At 32.9% G+C, this 20,338-nt stretch overlaps 1 protein-coding gene across 2 annotated transcripts in view; it reads left to right on the forward strand.

Moving 5' to 3' along the window:
* The window catches only part of LOC148309806 (uncharacterized), a 182,386-nt gene that overhangs the window by 122,232 nt on the left and 39,816 nt on the right, over positions 1-20,338 (forward strand). For both annotated transcript variants that reach the window (XM_088259469.1, XM_088259470.1), the window contains exon 6: positions 11,274-11,427. In XM_088259469.1, coding sequence (XP_088115595.1) covers positions 11,274-11,427 — 154 coding nt within the window. The remainder of the gene's footprint in view (positions 1-11,273; positions 11,428-20,338) is intronic.

The raw sequence follows: 20,338 nt of genomic DNA on the forward strand, positions 1-20,338 counted from the left end.
TTTTAAATTTAAGTTTTACTTGGTGAATACCATTTTTTCTTCAAATCTAATGTGACACGTATTTCGATGCATTTAGCATCATCATAGGTGATTTCGATAATGATGCGAAATGCGTCGAAACACGTATTATATTAGGTTTTAAGAAATAGTGGTATTTACCAAGTAAATCTTAAGTTAAAAATGGATTAATGTATTACCACAAAGTGACTGCCGAACCCATCAATGTAGAAATCATTTTATTAATCACATCACTAGTTTGATTCACCCTGTACGTACGCTACGTAATATACACCTACGTTAAAAGCTACAACAATTTTAATCTGTTATAATGTATGAATAGACACAGCACGCTTAAGACTTGTTCAAGTTTATAAATCAAACAGACCTCGACTCTTGATTATATAAGCCCTCCAAGTACTCGGGGCTTATAAATCTTTTCAATATGAAACAACTCCAAAGTTTTGTTTATCCCAAATGTTTAATCTCAGAACTCTAGCTAAAGACAAAGGAGTGGCATTTGTTCAGGTGTTCGCGTGAAAAGTGGGATATCTCGTTTAATATTCTTACTTTCCCCATATATCAAAGAGATTTTTCTGAAGCAATAAAGTTGGTGTAGAAAATATGGCCTCTTTCTATCTTATTCGTCCTTTTAAACGGTCTATCTTCTTTGTAGGCTGATACTGGATTAATAAAAAATGCTAAAGATGAAAAATTGTTTCGACTATGTGATGTTTTTATTGCTCGTTTATATTCTTTATTGGCTATACGATTTATGATTTTAGGAAGTACTCGTGTGCACAAAGATCTTCAATCGTTTTTATTTATAAATATATGTACATATATATTAAATTTTTCAAAAGTTCAAACGCTTCACTTTTAAGAAACAATGAAATTTTCCTGCGCAAACTGGGGAATGTTTAAAAGTTTTTTTCAAGTTACACTCTTATTACATTAAAAATACAAAATAAAGTCTTTTAATATTAAAATATAAATATTTTATTCAGAATAAGAAAAATAATGCTTTCTCTGTCCTTGTATTACAGAAAATGGGAGATGATTGTTAAAACAAATCAAAATTGATTAATTTTTTAAATTTATATTTGAAGCACTAATTTTGTGATTAACATATGACAAAAATCTCACTCCATGACTCCCCAGTATGCAGATTTTGTATGGAGGATAACGAAACGCCAATCCACATTCTCTACAATTGTGAGGCACTCGCTCACAAACGAAGTCACATCCTTGGAGGACCTCTACTGGACTCCGAGAAGGTGAAGCTTCTACCACCAAGACAGGTCGTGAGTTACATGACTCATGTAGGTCTTGGCAGTGAGCTGTGATACAGAGGGAGGTCACAATAGACCTAATATGGTCGCAGTGACATAAGGGATGCAAGAACCCTTGACCCCAACAAAAAAACTTTGATATTTTCCATTTTGATTGTAATTAATTATTACTTTGTTTTAATTAAATATGTGCAATTTTTTTTCGAGATTTAGTAATGTTGTTTTGTCATTATGAAAATAATAGTGAATTTTATACATTGTTTTTACGCCTCACTTAAACTAGCCAATGAAAAATTGTTAACATTGTGAGCTCAAAATTTCATATTCTTACAAACTCAATACATGCTTTTTCATCATAGTTGTTATATCAATAAAATAAATAAAACACAATATTTTGATTGTGTCCACATCTTTATTCACAAAACTTTTGTCAGGTCTTATAAGGTTTAAGAACTTAAAAAACTTACTCAACTCAACCATAGATGCTGCCGAGAACTCGTATATGACAGAAAGTGTCAGTCGAAGAATAAGTACCTTTACAGCATGGGTAGAATGTCAATCATGGGTAGAGCGGTAAATGTTACCAAGCTATGACTGGTCGTAAACCCTATAAATACCAAGCCATCCATGTTCTTCGTAATTGGCGCTGAGATATCAATTTGGTGGGTTGGAAGATATTGCTTCTTAGCAATAAGTCCGCCAATGTATGGTCACAATTTTTCATCTGTACATGAAATTCAAATCAATTAAAAATAAATAGGAAAAATAAAATAAAGTTGGTTTGAGAATAGAGTGGATTTTTAATAAAAAAGGCACCATACCGGCCTCATTACATCCATTAAACTTATTACAAAACTGTTATCTTTATTGTAATCGTAAGTGCTGTTTTTTTAACCACCCTACCTTTGGGTTATTTTCAGACATATTTTTTATAAACAAGCAAAAAAATCACTACCTTTGATGTCACAAAATATTGTCAGGTATGTTACCTGAAAAAAAATTGTCAGTGTATCCCGTACGCATTAAATATTTTTGGAACAGATATCTTTTCTCGCGCGCGTAGGTCATGCGGGTAAGCGCGGAATGGTGAAAAAAACAGCGCTTATCACGTACGTTCGTATGTGTAGTGCGATTGAATGGTAAAATCGTTCACGTTTTTACCATTTTATACGTATGTATTGATGTTATTGCAATAACTTGTTATTAATACTCGTTTATAAACTCCATGCTTCATTTCCATTCATTAAGGTTGGAAACATATAAATATTTATATTTAATATTATATGTATGTTACATAAAAAATATTTATGAAAAAGAGTTTTATTGTACGCGAGTTTAAATTTAAAAAAAAACACCCGTACATGCATTTTGAAAATGAACAAAAAACGTTACATTCAAACTCAGACGCTGAACTATTTTATGTTTTAGCTTCACACTCACCGAGTGACAACTAATGTTAGCGTCATGCAAATAAACGGAGGTAGGACCAAGTTGTAGTGGTTACATGTGGTGTCATTTGCAGAACACTGGTTCGTATTTGCATTGCTCCAACTCCACTTACCATTTCCAGCGTCAAACAGAAATTGGAACGGAATACACCTGAGACTTGAAGGATTACGGAAGTTGTATTGAATATCACGTTACTGGCATTCCGAGAAGATTATGTGCATTTCTTCTTCTTCTTCGTCTTGTTGTAGGCCATGTGGCCTGTTTTTTAAGGGGGATTAGACTCCTGCGATGTCGATTTCCAGCTATCGACCCATCTCTTTGGTGGTCTGCCCGGGAGTCGTCTACCATGGGGTTAGCCGTACAGTGCGATATGGGGGAGTTTGGAAGATTCCATTCTCATCACACGCGCATACGTTGCCTTTCCCACCTAACGACATCTTCGGTCTCGCATATTTCCCTGATCCAGGCGTTTCTTATTCTATCTCGAAGACTCTTGCCTGATATGCTTCTTAGAGTCTTCATTTCTGACACTCTAAGTGCGTTTTTTGTGCCAACGGTGTCCGCTCTACTTTCGATTCCAAACGTCATGATATGTATGCATTTGATTTTAGTAAATATTTTTGTATGTAATTTTCAAAATAGTGAATTTATTAAAAGTCAAGGAATTATTATTAATTAACGACATCTTTAAAAAAAAAATTAACATAAATTGAATGCATTTTTTTAAATCATAATTTTAAACATATTCAAAAAAATGCAGAGACCTACCGAGGCATCTTTTGTGTCTTGTCGGCGGAGTTCTTTTTTAATACATTTATTATTGTTTTTAACCTAATATACACACAAAAAAGAGAGGAAAATTAAGAATATAAACATTTTACAATTTTTATAAAATTGACACTTGATCATAGATAAGGAACATAGAGGAGGAATTATTTCTAAGTCTGGTTATTAACAGGGCTTATGACCTGCCATAGTGTGGTTAAGTGATCACTCGACACACGTGCAGCATTCACCATTCTATCCATGATTCATTCAACCAAACTACTAATTTTTTTGAAAATTTAATATCATTAATCTCATGACGCGGTACGTGTGGTTGGATTGTGAAAGCATTCATTTAGCAGAGATCCTTTTATTTGGATGTATACAAGATCTTTCAAGATTATTTAACATACCTGAAAACACGATTTTCAATTTATGCAGCTTAAAATTTAATAATTAAATAATAAAACCCTTATCCGCACCCCAATGGTGCATAGGGCACTGCGTCATATAAACGCAGTGTTATCTTGATCGTTCACACATGAAGGAAAGGTGATCAGCCCTCCGCTTCAGTTACCAGTCCAGGGTAATATTGAATAAATATTACAGTGAAAAAATCACACATATTTATTTTACCCCCCTGGGAATCGAACCCGGGTCCTCCAGAATGGTAGCCGAGCGTGCTGACCACTACACTACGGAGGCGGACAGAAACAGCACAGCTTAAAGCTTAAAGCACAGGACAGGACAGCTTAAAATTTTCAAAAGTTATTTTATTTACAACATTTTGAATTTGTCCAAATACTTTGTGCAAAAGTATATGTGAACAATATTTGAACACACTCAAAAAGTTTTGAAAAGAAAATCGAATTGCCTTCGTATATTGTAATGTTATTGATTGTTCGATTCAATGATTATTTATTAATTATTTCAAAACTATCAATCGTACCCAAATTGATCACCGGGACCCATCCCCATACATAATTAACTGCCTCGTTAGATAATCGATTCTACATAATTAAGGAAATCGATACTGAATCTATTATTCACATGTCTTCAAATGAAGGTGGTCTTTAGATCCTTGTTGTGTTACCTGATTGATTGGGTTGTTGGGATTTTACTCGGTATGACTTGATGTTTTCATATATATATATATATATATATATATATATATATATATATATATATATATATATATATATATATATATATATATATATATATATAAATATATACAAATATATATATATATAAATGTACACCCACACACACACACACACACTCGACATGCGATCTCTCAGATAAATGTGCAGCAATATGATGTTTGATGCATGTTTGAATGGTGAAATAAGGAAATAATGCAAGGCTATCTATCTAATTAAGAAAAGTGTATAGTGATAGTTTGGGCATGTGAATTGAATGAGTAAATGAAAAAGAGTAAAGCAAATTTTTGAGGCGAATGTGGTTGGACAAGCAGAGGAAGACCGAAAAAAAACTGGCACTATCAAGTATTTCATACTTGATCAAGTGAGCAGTTAAAATAATCGACCGGTATATAAATGATGAGACGGAAGGGTGGAGAGGAAGAGGTGAGAATTGATTTGCAAAGATATATTTGTATGGCATTCAATCCTCTCTGCCTGACCCTGCGGGAAAGACTTTGGTTTATCATTATTAACCTTGTAACATCAAGTACATAACACATTGGTGTTATTTATTTTTTTCATTTTTATTTAACAAGACTGAGCCATGGCAACGCGTGGCGGGCTCAGCTTAATACGGAATAATCTAAATTAATTTCTTGAAGTAGTATTAGACATGATAAAGATATCCGAATGACAAATGACGCGTTTGGAACTGTAAAAAAGGTTCAATAAATTTTTTATCGAGATGAGAACCTTTTTTATTCAATAAGCTAATACTAATAAAAGTAAATTTTGAAATGAAAGTAAATTTGGGATGGTAGGAAATCCCCCCCCCCCCCATTCTTTTGTCGGAAGGTTAAACAACCGTTGGGAAACATCTAAAATTAGATGAATATTGTGGTTTTTTCAGAAAAGAGAAATGAAGAAATGTCTTAGTGTCATCTCTTATTTCAACATTTGCTCAGCGAATCACAAAATCAAAGGTTATTGCCATTTTACCTTCGGTCTTTTTACTACATGCTTCACTTCCATACATCATGGTTAAAAACAAACATATGAATACTAAAAAGTTATTTTTAATTAGTTAGTTTTAATACTGAAAAAACATTTTTTTTTTAAATTTATATTTGAAGCATTAACTTTGTGATTTTCCATTTTATAATTAAAATGTAACTTTGTTTTAAAATCACTATAAATATTTCATTATAACTTAATTATAATGTCTACCGGTTTCGAAGCTAACCGCTTATTAATCAGTCTTGATAAAAAAAAGCGGTTAGCTTCGAAACCGGTAGACATTATAATGAAGTTATAATAAAATATTAATAGTGATTAAATTAAGGCAGCAGCAGGCACCTCAGTGGTTGGAGCGCTACGTGCAGTGCAGTCAAGGGATAACTGGAGAAGAGTCCTTGCTTCTGCAAGGGTCACAACCCTCAGCAATGAGGAATTAGACGGAGAAGAAGTGATTTTTAAACAAAGTAACATTTTAATTATAAAATATATTTGATCGGCAAGAAGGGTCTGATAGTTTTTTTTTTATATTTACAGAGTGGAAAAGTAAGCAGCCATTACATAATTTGTCCTGCGTTGCCTTTGGGGTCTCAACCGGCAGACGTGAAACGTAAACTGTAGTTTTTACGAGAAAAGTTTCGTCTCTTTTTTGTTTGTTTCCGCGGGAAAAGGATGATTAAAGAATCGCACAATCAAAAGTAATTTATCGCGTCCATCAAACTGGGGAGTAAAACTCTGCAAACTTTCAAAACATTTTTAATTAACAGCTTTCATGGCGTCTGTCCCAACATTCGTTAGCGAGACAGTTATTTAAAAAAAAGAAACTTTTAAAAGTTTATCTTTTATTGAAAGTGAAAGTTTTCGAAACTTTCATTTTTGAACGGAAGATTCGGATTCGTTTCTGTGGATCGAATATGCTCGGGTCTCGAAAAATCGCTCGGGAACAATAATTAAAAGTTTTTCGCTAATGCAGAAAAATTCAGCGACTTGAAAACTCGCGAAATCAGATGGCCTCATTTATTTCACGGCTGAGCTGGTCCTTGTCTAGAATGTACTTTTTTTGCGACTGCGTCAGATTATGCTGTCCGTTATCTGTTTTAATCTCAATTTGTTATTTTTTTCTCCATTTACCCTCCAATATGATCTCTCTTATCTCTCTATATATGTATATCTATTTAAAATTCAAATCATTATCCACACCCGGTGGTGCATAGGGCACTGCATCGTATTTATATAGCGTTATCTTCATCGTTAAGACGTAAAAGAAAGGTGATCGGCCCTCTGCTTCAGGTACCATTCCAGGGTTATATTGAATGAATGCATTCAAAATGGCAGTATAAGGAAAAAGTGTTGGGCTGAGATGAGCATTATCGATACAATTAAGAAAGGTGTGTTGAGATGGTTTGAACACGTGGTAATAGAAGCAGAGATAGACCGAGTGAAATTTAGCATGATCGAGTATTTTAAATTCTTAAAAGTCAGGAGACGGAACAATCGCCGTGTATGTATGAGGAGATGCATGAATGTGGAAGTGGCGAAGATTGTTTACAAAGACAGATTGGTGTGTTCTATTCTCTCTGCCCACCCCTTTGGGGAAGCGATGTAATTGTTAGTTTTTCAGGCATTCAAAAGTATTTAAAATTGTCATAAAAAGTTAAATACTTAATTATGTAATCATTAACATTTATTATAATGCTATATTACAATGCATTTCTACACAATACAGGATATTTTTTATTTTATAAAATGACGTAATAATACTAACAATATTTTAAAGGGATGTTTTCTGAATACCTAATTAAAATAAAAAATTAAAATCAAGAACATATTTTTCACAATATTTTAATAAAACAAGCAAACATAAATAACTGTTAATTGTTTGAGAATTGTGCCCATTAAGTCGTGTTTTCTAATTAAAAGCTCAAAACTGAAGGCACTGAAATAAAAATAAAGAACGAAGACAATGGAGCCGTAATACGGGGTAGTTGTCAGTGTAATTTACAGTGGTGTAAATAATATTATAAGTGACTTTGTTGGAGGCTTTACCGCTGCTGAAACGGCCTTGGCTCGTGGCCTGAAACAGATATATTTGTTTATTCAAACCCTCCGGGGAATATTTTTTCAGTGGTTTAATGTCCAATGTAAACTGAATATGCAGGAAAAAAGGCTCTCGTTTGTAATAACAAGTTATGAGTACATTATTCGGGGGCTGGGGTATTCAATGCTAGTTTTCTTTCTTACTTTAAAAGAAACGTAAAAACAATATAAAAAACCATTGCATAAATACAGGTTTCAATAATTTACACAATATAAATGTTCAATAATGGGCAAAAGGGTGAACGTTATGCAGTCTACAAAGGGAAAAAGCGCTTAAGCCAGCTAAATGCCAGATCGTAAGCCTTGGGATGCTCAGACTTCCATCTTCTTCCATTAAAAAATCGGAGAACGATTGAGAAGTATTTTGATATAGGAATATTGGAATATTGGAATATGGGAATATGGGAGAGTGAATGCTGGGAATAGAGTGAATGGTGCACTAAAATCAGTTTTAGCAAATAAAAATCTATCAGCGGAAGCTAAACTGGCAGTACACAATGGAGTTCTGGTTCCAACCCTTATGTATGGAAGCGAAGCATGGAGTTGGCAAAAGAAGGATGACAGCAGACTGAATGCAGTCGAAATGCGATCCCTCAGACGAATGTGTGGCAAAACGATGTTTGATAGATGTTCGAATGATGAAATAAGGAAAGAATGTAAGGCTGAGATAAGCATTATCGATAAAATTAAGAAAGGTGTGTTGAGATGGTTTGGACATGTGGAGCGTATGAGTGAAGAAAGAACGGTTAAACAAATTTATGGGGCGAATGTAGTTGGAAAAAGAAGCAGAGGACGACCAAGGAAAACTTGGCACAATCAGGTATGTCAAATACTTGAAAGCGGGTCAGCAGTCGTAATAATCGTCGGGTATGTATGAGGAGATGCATGAATGTAGAAGAGGCAAAGAATGTTTGCAAAGACAGAGTGGTGTGGCGTTCGATTCTCTCTGCCTACCCCTGCGGGGAAGCGGCGTGATGGTTAGTTAGTTAGTTAATATGGGAATATAAGTATAATATCCTAGTATTTATAAACGTACATCCTGACGTTGGTTTGTTTAAGTGATCACATTATACATTGCAAATAGGATGGAGACGTAGAGCAGCAGGCTTCCGGGAGATCTTTGACCACATCATAAAACTGCTTATAGAGCACAAATATAGAGGTTAGACAAAAAAACAATAAATTTATCTTTTGCTCAAAAGAACTTTGATTATTATGCAATAAATTTATACAACCTACTTTCACTACCCACAAAGTCATTAAATAATGAAACTAAGCATAAAGAGGTATTCATTAACGTATTTTATAGGTGGGTAAATCTGAAGTAGATCGGATCATTCGGCCATGTCTCTTATTTGATTGCATGTCATGTAAAATTAATTTTTATATGATTTTATGAATAAGTATTATTACACAGGAGAACTCAGTGGAAAATTCACATTATTATCAATTACAATTTATATGCAGATTTATACATAAATAACTAACTAACCATCACACCGCTTCTCCACAGGGGTAGGCAGAGAGAATAGAACGCCACACCACTCTATATTTGCAAACAATCTTCGCCTCTTCCACGTTCATGCATCTCCTCATACATACTCGGCGATTATTTCGACTCCTGGGTATGCCAAATACTTGACTGCTTTCAAGTTTATGGCATACATCGTGCCAAGTTTTTCTCGATCTTCCTCTGCTCCTTTTTCAAGTACATTCACATCATATTTTTTTTACCATGCTTTCCTTGTCAATCAATACCCTTTATTTATTATCAAAGGTCGCATATTTGAAGGTGTAGCGTTATTGAGACATTTTTAGACCTTTATTGAAAAACTGGATCATTATGGCACTCGACCGACCCATTTGAAAACGAACTGTTAATTTAATATTCATATCTGCCAAGTCTTTGCCAAGCTTGATATATGAAAATGGAAACATTCCCGAATACTGTCATGTCCTCTTGAAATATTTACTAAATGTAAAATACGTTCCATTCCAAATTCAATTTAAAAACACGTTTTTTCGTTTAATAATAAATGCATGTAGTGTTTCCATTACAAAGGAAGTTTATTTTTTAACCTACCCGGACCTATAAGGGGGATTTGAAACTCTTTTAAACAACGATGGCTTGGTTACCATGAAAACAATTTCATTCATATTTTACGTAATTTTTTTAACTATACGAGTAGGTACTAGAAATATCTTGGAATTTTTCGTATAAAATATTCAAAATGTACGTTATTGTTTTGATAAATATTCACGCGATCGACGGTAAAATCCATCGATACGCAGTCCAATGGTCGAACGGTCCAGTTTTATTTTAAAAACCCTTATCCGCACCCGATGGTGCATAGGGCACTGAATCATATAAACGAAGTGTTATCTTGATCTATAACACATGAAGGAAAGATGATCAGCCCTCCGTTTCAGTTACCAGTCCAGGGTGATATTGAATAAATATTAGATCGATACAAATTCACTTGTACTTATATTTAAACCCCCCTGGGAATTAAATCCGGGTCCTCTAGTGTGGTAGCCCAGCGTGCTAACCATTACACTACGGAGGCGGACAAAATCCATCGATACCGTAAAATCCATCGATACGCAGTCCAATGGTCGAACGGTCCGTGTTACCGTGTGTTATTTATGATGACACGAGACATTTTATTTATTTCACTCTCACTACTGCGCGTCACACCTGTGTGAAAGTGAAACAGCAATATTAGTACCTCGGAGTGCAGGAATGCAGGAATATGTTCTAAATAAAACATCAGGTTTTCCATCGGCCCATATAAAATAGTAAACTGAATTCTGAATAAATATTTACCTTTGAAATTGAATGTTTTAATTTACTTAATTTTAAAATATCAGAGAGCGCTTTGTAACAGTTGAGAAAATAAGCTTTCTTTGAAAAACTTTAAAGGGAAAATTATAAGGGTGAGGTTACCAAAGAAAAACTTAGCCGAAAGGAAGTTGTAAATAACATCTACAGCAGAATGAATTTTGCAAGTTTGACGACAAATAAAAGTATATCATACACACACACATATATTATATATATATATATATATATATATATATATATATATATATATATATATATATATATATATATATATATATATATATATATATGTATATATATATATATATATATATATATATATAAATATATATAAATATATATATATATATATATATATATATATATATATATATATATATATATATATATATATATATATATATATTTATATATTGTATTAAAGTGTTTTAATATGTGAATCTAAAGCTTTATACTATTCGACTAATTAAAAATGATCAGAAATATAGGTCAGAAAAATAAGTTATTTCGTAATGAATAGATTAACCTAGACTGGTACCTGATGCGTAGGACTGACAACCTTTCTTTCTTGCATCATTGGGTGAGAATTAAGGATATAAGTTAAGAATTACTGAACTGTTTCACTTTTGAAAGTATTGCTCTATTATTGATTTTAATATTTTGTTTCAGGAAGGATATGAGTGCCAGTGTTGTCCCGGGTTCGTGGGTCCCCACTGCGAGGAACAGGATGCCTGCTTCCCATCTCCCTGCACCAACAACGGGATCTGCGTGGACATATCTCAAGGACACGATGGAGCCACTTACCAATGCCTATGTCCTTACGGTAAGAACCTTTAAACTTATGATTTATTTATATTTATAATCCGCAAAGCCATTATTAATGACCTGTCTGTAGGTAGGATAGTAAGGATAGGGAAGGTAAATGTGAAAAAAAAAACTACCAAGCTATGTTGCTCTGACACTTATTTACTTGATGCTTTTGAGAAAACACGTGAAAGACAACCTATGAAAAACTTGTAAAAATCCAAATTGTGTTGAAATGGCTTGATACTTACTACTAAATAAAACTATTCCCTTACTGAAACTAAGGCTACCATTACTATATTTCAATCCAAATAAACTCTAAAATTCTACGAAATTACAATTTCCAATTTAAATTCAGGATAATTCTTGTAATCTAAACACTGCATACATATAACTACCCAGAATCAGCAAAACTAGACAATTATTTTATTTATTGTTTCGGCATTCACTTTGTGGTAAGACATGATAAAATTGTTAATGACAACACTTTTTTTTTACCACTTTACTAACTTTAGTTTTTATTCAGACCCGTAGATGGAACCATCTGTAGCTTCCAAAAATAGTCGTTAAAATAAAATAAATATAACTAATGTGGTTAAAAGCAAGTATTCTCATGTACATAAATAGATACATTAAATATGTATGTAAATACACAATTGGACTAACACTTAAAACTGATTTTTTAAACCGAAAATATTAAAATATCTTAAATTTTTTAAACAATACGTAACATCTTAAAAACAAAAAAAAATTGTGAAAAATAAACTACGCCTTGTGTCAGTCAAACCTACAATATGGGATTACTGGCTGGGGTGGTACTATGGTACTATTGTAGTAAAGCATTATTATGCAGTGTTGTTTTTTCCCAAAAATCAATATTGAAAATAATAGTTGCGAGACCGACATCCACAGAGAAAAAATATTTAACATGTAGCAACTTATATCATATATTGTAACTGTTGTTCTTCCTTCCAATAAAATAAAATAAAAACTTATGACACTCACACAACTATATGCTCAAAAGATTCTCACATTTTATCCGAGAAATAAAATAATTACTTTCATATGTCACAAGAAAACGCCTTCCAGAACAGCACACAAATCACAATTAACACACTTTATGAACAAATCTAAAAGCTGAATTAAGTATGACTTATCACAAATAAGTCATAATTGAATTTTTTTCAAATCCATGGCCTGTTGCTATAGTGTGTCGGGAAAAAGGAAATATTATTCCATTTTGTGATCTGATGAATCGTTGATTCCACTCTGGTTTTATATTTTCGGGCATTGTTTAGGAATATATTCTTGTCCGTTTTTAAGTAATTGGATATGTTTTTACAGTCATGAAAGGGTGTAGGTTGATTAAGCCAGTGTTTGGTAATGAAAAAATGAAACGATACCATTTAAAAAGTACATGTTTATTCTCCGATACTGGTAGACGAAGCTTTTCGGCACTCTTTAAACAAAATTTTGATTAGTTCTGAACAAATATTTTTGTACAGATTATAAATTAAATTTGATGTTTTGGTGTCCGAAAACCATGTTCTTTTTTAAACCAGGGTTTGATACGTTAAACAGTTGTGGTTGGGGTCTCAAATTTAATTCCCAGGGAGATTAATATAAAGTTGATATATTTGTATTTTCATACTTGTATTTTTAAAAACTCTAGTACATGAAAACCTGAAGCACAAGTCTGATCGCCTCGTCGTCATGAGAATAATTAAAATATAAATTTTTAATTTGAATTTTACTTGGTAAATACTACTACTTCTAAGATTTATTGGACACGTGTTTCGATACATGACGTGTTGTTTAAATGTGGGTGTAGTGATAATTCTGAGGAAAAGACGGATACATTTAAAATTGATTACAATTGATTATATGTGAATACTATAAATATTAAAAATATCAATACAAACACAATAGTTTGAGTTCGTCTTTTTTGAGATGTAATATTAACTAACCACACATAATAGAATTAGTCTAGAATTTGAGAATCAATAATAACTACACATGCAGAATACAAATTGTTTATTTTAAGAACTCTCAATATAGATAAACGCACGAATTGCGACAATCTCTCAAATTCCAAGTTAAGTTCCAGCAAATACTGTCCACAAATAGTGAACTGTAAATAATGAATTCCTATTAAACGTATTGTCCTCCGGTGGCGAACTTCGGCGTGAGTAAATTACATTAACGCTCTGTCGTCCTAAATAAAATTAGTTAAGGAAATTTTATTCCCCGAGCGGACGGTAAAAGGGGGCCGTAATGCGGAACATAAAGGACAAGCGAAGGCCTTTATCGTTTTCGACAAAGGTTAGACTAATACAATTTCTGATTCTGGTGTATACTATTAAGTGACATCCCACAGGGATCTTGTCTCGGTCCCGAAACAAAAGAAAGAAGCTAATCGCTGACTTGGATTATTGTTCTGCTGTAGCAATTCAGTAAGAGTAGAGAACGTTCTTCGATCTCGCAAACCAATAAAGAAAGTTTTTTCTTTAAAAAAATAAATAAACCGCAAAGCCTCTACTTTTAGAGATTTATTTGCAGGTAGAATAGTCAAGATAGGGAATGACAAAAAAATGGTTAACGTAAAAAACCTTATTTAATTTCAATTGACATTAAACCACCCATTTTTATTAAAGTGAAATATTATACAATAAAAAAATATATTTTTCCCCTGATAGCCAGGAAAAAAATATATCAATATGATGTATCGATGAATCGAGTATCGATGTATAGTATAGATGTATCGAGGTCACGTGGGTCACTAATGAAATGAAGAGAACTGATTTCTCACAAACGTGATTGTGTGCTGTGTAAGCCATGTACATGACAGATATAAAATATGAAAAGTTCAAATATAAAGATTAATATTTGGATTTTTTCAAAAGAAAAACTCTCCGACGAATACCAATATTCCAACTAATAGACCAAAGCCCATCATGTACATCACTCCTTCGATTTGCTCCATTTGAATGGCAAAATTTCCACTCGATTCTTCAGAACTCTTGATAGTATTATTCAACAAGTTTTTAAAATGATGATTCAAGATTCCTGTTTCGGCTAAATATTGAATTTTTCTGTTGATGTAACACTTAAAAGGCGAATTTTTCCTCAACGCGAAAACAACAGCGTTAGACATTATGCTTGGCTTGATATGATGCATATTTTTCAAGATATAGTCAGTATCTATACCGGCTTCATCGAGCAAGAACTTATCAGACATGACTCTGGAAACAATCCCGTATATATTATCTGATGTTATCAATCTAGTTAAATTGTTTCCATCGGGTTCCTTGATATTTGTTAAAACCAGACGTTGCATAGCTCTGCTACTGCTACTATTAAACAAGCTCTCCATGTAGTCATCGTAACTATTAATCCATGTTACATTTTGGTCAATCATATCGTCAAAAGATTGTATGGGTTTTGAGTAGAGTGGGCGCATCATAAAAGCATCATATTTTGTACTGTACGTGATGCCGAAGAACACATTTATCCATATCCAGCTCACTACAAGGAACCTCATGGGTGATTCTTTCGCTGTAGGAAAAGTATATGGTACACCAAGAACGGAAATTCTCAGCATTGTCCATATGCTATAATTTAGGTTTTTAAATTTGAGGGTACTATGTTCAGTTTTATTTTCCGTGCTGCTTATTAAATTAGTTGTTACTGCAAAAACTGCAGCAATCACCACACCAAAAAGCAGCATACAAGTCCAAAGTATCCATGTTTCTAGTTGAAATGGCTTCAAGAGCAAGAACACATGAGATATTCTCGTGGGATTAGGTACAAACATTGCTAAAGCCACTTCGCAGAAGGAAGTGGTGTGGCTCATATCTTTTTTATTAAAATTCTGTAGCCATAGGGAACAACCTCCGATTTCAGAATATCCCTCAGTTATATCTTTTATCACCTGAGACCATCGCATGTCATCGCTTTCTCTAATGACATAGTTTATAGGAACAGTTTTATTTATCTCCTCGAATATCAGAACCTCTACACCACGTTCAACACTATTTTTGGAAGAATCCATCATTACAAATGGCGGACAGTGAAATATACTAATGTTGATTGGTTTTATTGGTGGATCAATACACTTTTTACGAAATGATGGAAGATTTTCATTAGTATAATCAGGATTTAAGAAATCAACTGTAAATTCTTTAGTGTCTTTAAAATCTAAAACATCAATGGATTCTACAACTTCGCTGGTTTTAAAGTTTGTTTCGTTTTTGTGGTTATGAATATTTATCTTTATTTGGATATAGTATATCCCTGCTTGTAAAATAAATGGCTGATATTCAGTCAGATTCAAAAAATCTTGATTTATCAAAATAATCAGCATAAATTGGGTTAAAGACGGTTGGATATATTTGCTTTGACTTTTGCCGAATAATTCACGTACCAAATTTCCATTCTCTGTGATTACAAGACTATGAGAACAAATACTGTGGTTTGTTAACAAAGATTTTCGAATATCATGCGAGTAAATTGGACAATATTTTTGGATTTCTCGCATAATATAGTTACCGCTCGGAGAATGATCACTTATGATATGAAAACAGTATCTACATTCTGGAAGTAATGTTTCCGTGAGGAATGAAATGGCCGTTAGTCCAGCATTTTCACTGTATTTGATACTACACTTAGCTGGCATGATTGTAAAAGAAAAGAAAAAGAAAAGTACTATTTTAAAAACAAACATATTATTTTTTAATTCTCTGAGATAGAGTACGTATATAACAAGTTAACAAAAGACTAGAGCTAGTGACAATTCAATTTTACAACTAAATGTGGTGATAGTTTGATTCATAATATTGGTTCAATTTAGATTGAGTGCACGTGCTTGTAAATATTTCATAAGTTCAAATTATCATGTAGCGAGAAATTTAAATATTGATGTGTAATAAAAGGTTTACTAATACATTTCCGATATGTCAATAATTGTACGGTTGTGAATTATACCATATGCTATAAATGCAAACATAGAACGGTTAAGTTTCAAAATCCCCCAAAATGGTAAAAAATACAACCTTGGATGGTCTTGGTGACAATTTTTGAGTGGATTCGAATCAAGAAACTCTGACTAATTCTAATACTAACAAATAATAATATAATTCTAACTAATTCTAATAACTCTGTCCGGGGCGCTAATCGCGGGACCATACCCAAACACTTATTAGCATATTAGGTCGTTTAAAAAAAATAAAGTTCTTAGATGGGACTACGTAAGTCAAGTTATTTACGATATGTCATTGGCTGGTTTAAATGCTAACTTTATACGCTATGTAACATTCACTATTCTATCCGTGATTAAAACAATACGGCACGAATTTCGATAAGTTTTATATCTGTATATTTCATGTTACAGAAATATGTAATTTAAAAAAATATATAACGAAATCATTGGCTATTTTTTTTTTAGTTAAAGAGATTTTTATAAATTAGTGCGATTTTTTGTTGAAATATTGCATGTGCTAGATAATGTCTAAAAATAAAATTTTGAACTTATTTTTTAATAACGTATAAAATTTTACGAAAGATAATTTTTTGAAACTATATTGCGCTAGATATTTTTACATTAACATCTATTTTATTGGACTGAGAGAACAAAATTATTTAGTAAGTAAAGTATGACTTCAAATCAGTTTGGGGGTTTTTGAATTGAATATCTTACACAGTTAAGGACATTACACACATCGTGGATTTGCTCATGTCCGCGTGGATGTGTGGGCCTCTAAATGGCACTATCAAACTGCTTTGATTGCAGTTGACATTTGTCCTTTGTCTATTTATTTAACCATTACAAGTTTCTTCGAAGGTACTTACATGTCCACATATCCACCTAGAGTGCCCATCATAGATATGTCCTCCTTTGACAAATAAAAAACCCCTCAAAAAAGCTTTCATCTTAGTTTACCAGCAAAATCCAAAGCTGCTGAAATAAAATAAAGTAAGGAAATGGCTTGTACCTTGTCTCGAATCATCGGAAGTGTGTCAACTTACTGTTGCTGAAATTGAAGCAAAATTTGTAGAAAAAGTTCATTATAAAGATGAATTGAGAATATTCTTAAATGCGTGTCAATATTTTTTGAAATCGATCTTTGTCGTCAATTCACCAACTTTGAAGCGTCTTTTTACCATATTTTGAATGTGTCCTAATACTTGTTCACAAATCTGGATCATCTCCAATTAAAAGAGTTATTTTTTGACATCTCATCAAAGATGAAGAAGAATGTAGAAGTCTGGGCATTTAATAGGCTGACGACCGTCAAAGGCTGGTTTAAGTGATCACTTACACACGTGTACCATTTACCATTTTACCATTTTCTGAATGATTTATCCGATGACGCATGATGGCCATAAACAATCACAAGCATTTTATGTCCCTCAGATGCTCTCTTCTTCGAATAATAACAAAACAGCAGGACTTCCCGCAAATGTTTCTTATTTAGCACGAAAGTCGAAATTTTAAAGAGCGATAAATACAAATGTTGTTAGGAGATTGACTGACATGTGCGAACTAAACATAATTGATAAAGATCAGGCTTACTAAAAAAATGGCTCCCAGATTATACTCATATATTAAAATAGAATAAAAGTACAGTAAGTATGCATCATGAAAAATGTCTACCAATAGGAAAACAATAAAAATAAAAATAAATCCGTGCGTGTTGGAATATTTTAAAAATCCAATTATTACCGTAAAATGAACACATTTGTCATTTCAAAATAAACAAATTGACATCGAATATGATTACTTAAATCAATAAAAGAGGCTTTATTCGTGATATTTTAAATATGAAACATACGTTTATTTACACATTTTTTTTTTTTTACCTAACGTCCAAGTGACTCTGAAATCTAGCTACGGCTTATGCAACACCGTTTATCATGTCCCTACTCAGGCTTCAACTTTAAAAGTTTCATAGCCTATGCCTACTTGTGAGTGGATTTACTCTTTATGTTTAAAGTTACTATAATTTCATGTAATTCATGAGTTAAAATTCTAGGCAAAAACACTCGCTTTATTTACACATATTTTTATATACACACCTATACATTGATTACAATCCTTAGACTAGAATATAAAAGTGTTATGCAGATGTGAGACGAAGAAACATATGATTTTTTAAATTTATTTTAATTTTTTTTTTTTTTTTTTTTTTTTTTTTTTTTTTTTTTTATTTTATTTTTTTTTTTATTTTTTATAATAATAACACATTAATGTTTAAAAAAACTTTTTTTTTTTTCTTTCTGTTTTTCATTTTGACAAAATTTAGTAGAAACAACACATTTCCTTATGCAACCAATTATACGTTAATAGTTTTAAAAACTTTTGTTTTTATGGGTGTTCGTAAAATAAAACACTTTATGCTTTAAGATGAAGTTTCAGTGAACAAAATAGAAAAACACGTCTGTGTCCTGGTTTTTCATTTTATTTTTTCCGAAAATGACTTCCCCAACAAACGCCAAACAGGCAGTCATTAATCCAAACGCGAGTAGATACATCACACCTTCGATTTGTTCCATTTTCAGAGCAAAAAGCTCGCTCGATTCCTCCGGAGCCTTCAAGGTATTGTTCAAAAGGCCCTTAAAATGATGATTCAAAATCCCCGTTTCGGTTAAAAAATTAATCTTTCTGTTGATGAAACATTTGTAAGGTGAATTCTTTCTCAACGCGAAGACCACAGCGTGGATCATTATGCTGGGCTTAATAGGATGCATGTGCTTTAAAATGTGTCCGGAGTCTATATCAGGTTCATCCAATAAGAACTTATCGGACATGACTTTAAAAACACTGCCGTATTCATTAGTTTTTAGTTTCTTATTAATATTGAGCCTGTCTGGTTCTCTAATGGACTTGAATATCATTTCCTTCAGAACTTTATTATTGCTGCTGTTAAACAACCTCGTCAAGTGTGTGTCGTAATTATCTAACCAAGAGACATTTTGGTCTATCATCTCCTCGAAAGATTTTATCGACTTGGAGTACAGTGGGCGCATCATAAAAGCGGTGTATTTCGTATTGTACGTTATACCAAAAAATACGTTTATCCACAGCCAGCTCACTATGAGAAACCTTATAGGAGATTCTTTTGGCGAAGGAAAGGTGTGTGGTACAGCTAAAAACGAGAGTCTCAACATTGTCCAAACGCTGTAGTTTACATTGATGAACTTCATTACTATGGTTCCTGAATAGTTCTCTCCGTAGCTTATTAGATTCATAGTTTTCGCAAATATCATCGCGATCACCACACCGAAAAATAATAAAAATATCCACAGAATCCACGTATAAAAATGATACGGTTTTAAAAGCAGGAAAACTTGGGATATTCTCTTTGGATTAGGTACAAACATCACTGTTGCAATTTCGCAGTATGAAGATGTCGGGTCTGCTTCCATTTTTTGGAAGTTCTTCAGCCACAAAGAACAGCCTCCGATTTCGGAAGATCCTTCCGCCATGTCCTTCATCACCTGAGCCCACCGCATGTCTTCCCTTTGCCTTATTACATATTTAACCGGAACGGTTTTGTTGATCTCTTTAAAAATAAGTACTTCTACTCCACTTTCGATATTCTCTTTTGTTGAATCCATAATCACAAACGGGGGACAGTGGAATATACTGACTTTGATGGTTTTTGCCGGCGGATTATAGCAATTCATACGGAATAAGGATAATTTTTTACAATTTCTGTTAGTGTCTAAGAAGTTTACTGTAAAGTTCTTCTTGTCTAATACATCCAATACATCGATTGATTCTACCTTTTCTTTCGTTTGAAAAGACGATACATTTTGTTGGATTTGAGTATTTACTTTGATTTGAATATGGTATAATCCCGCACGCTTAATAAATGCGTTGAATTGGGTTAAATTCAAGAAATCTTGGTTCAACAATAGAATAAGTATAT

This window comes from Brachycentrus maculatus, unplaced genomic scaffold, assembly GCF_059751285.1.
Source record: "Brachycentrus maculatus isolate JH-2025_06_01 unplaced genomic scaffold, ASM5975128v1 h1tg000117l, whole genome shotgun sequence".
Taxonomy (NCBI): domain Eukaryota; kingdom Metazoa; phylum Arthropoda; class Insecta; order Trichoptera; family Brachycentridae; genus Brachycentrus; species Brachycentrus maculatus.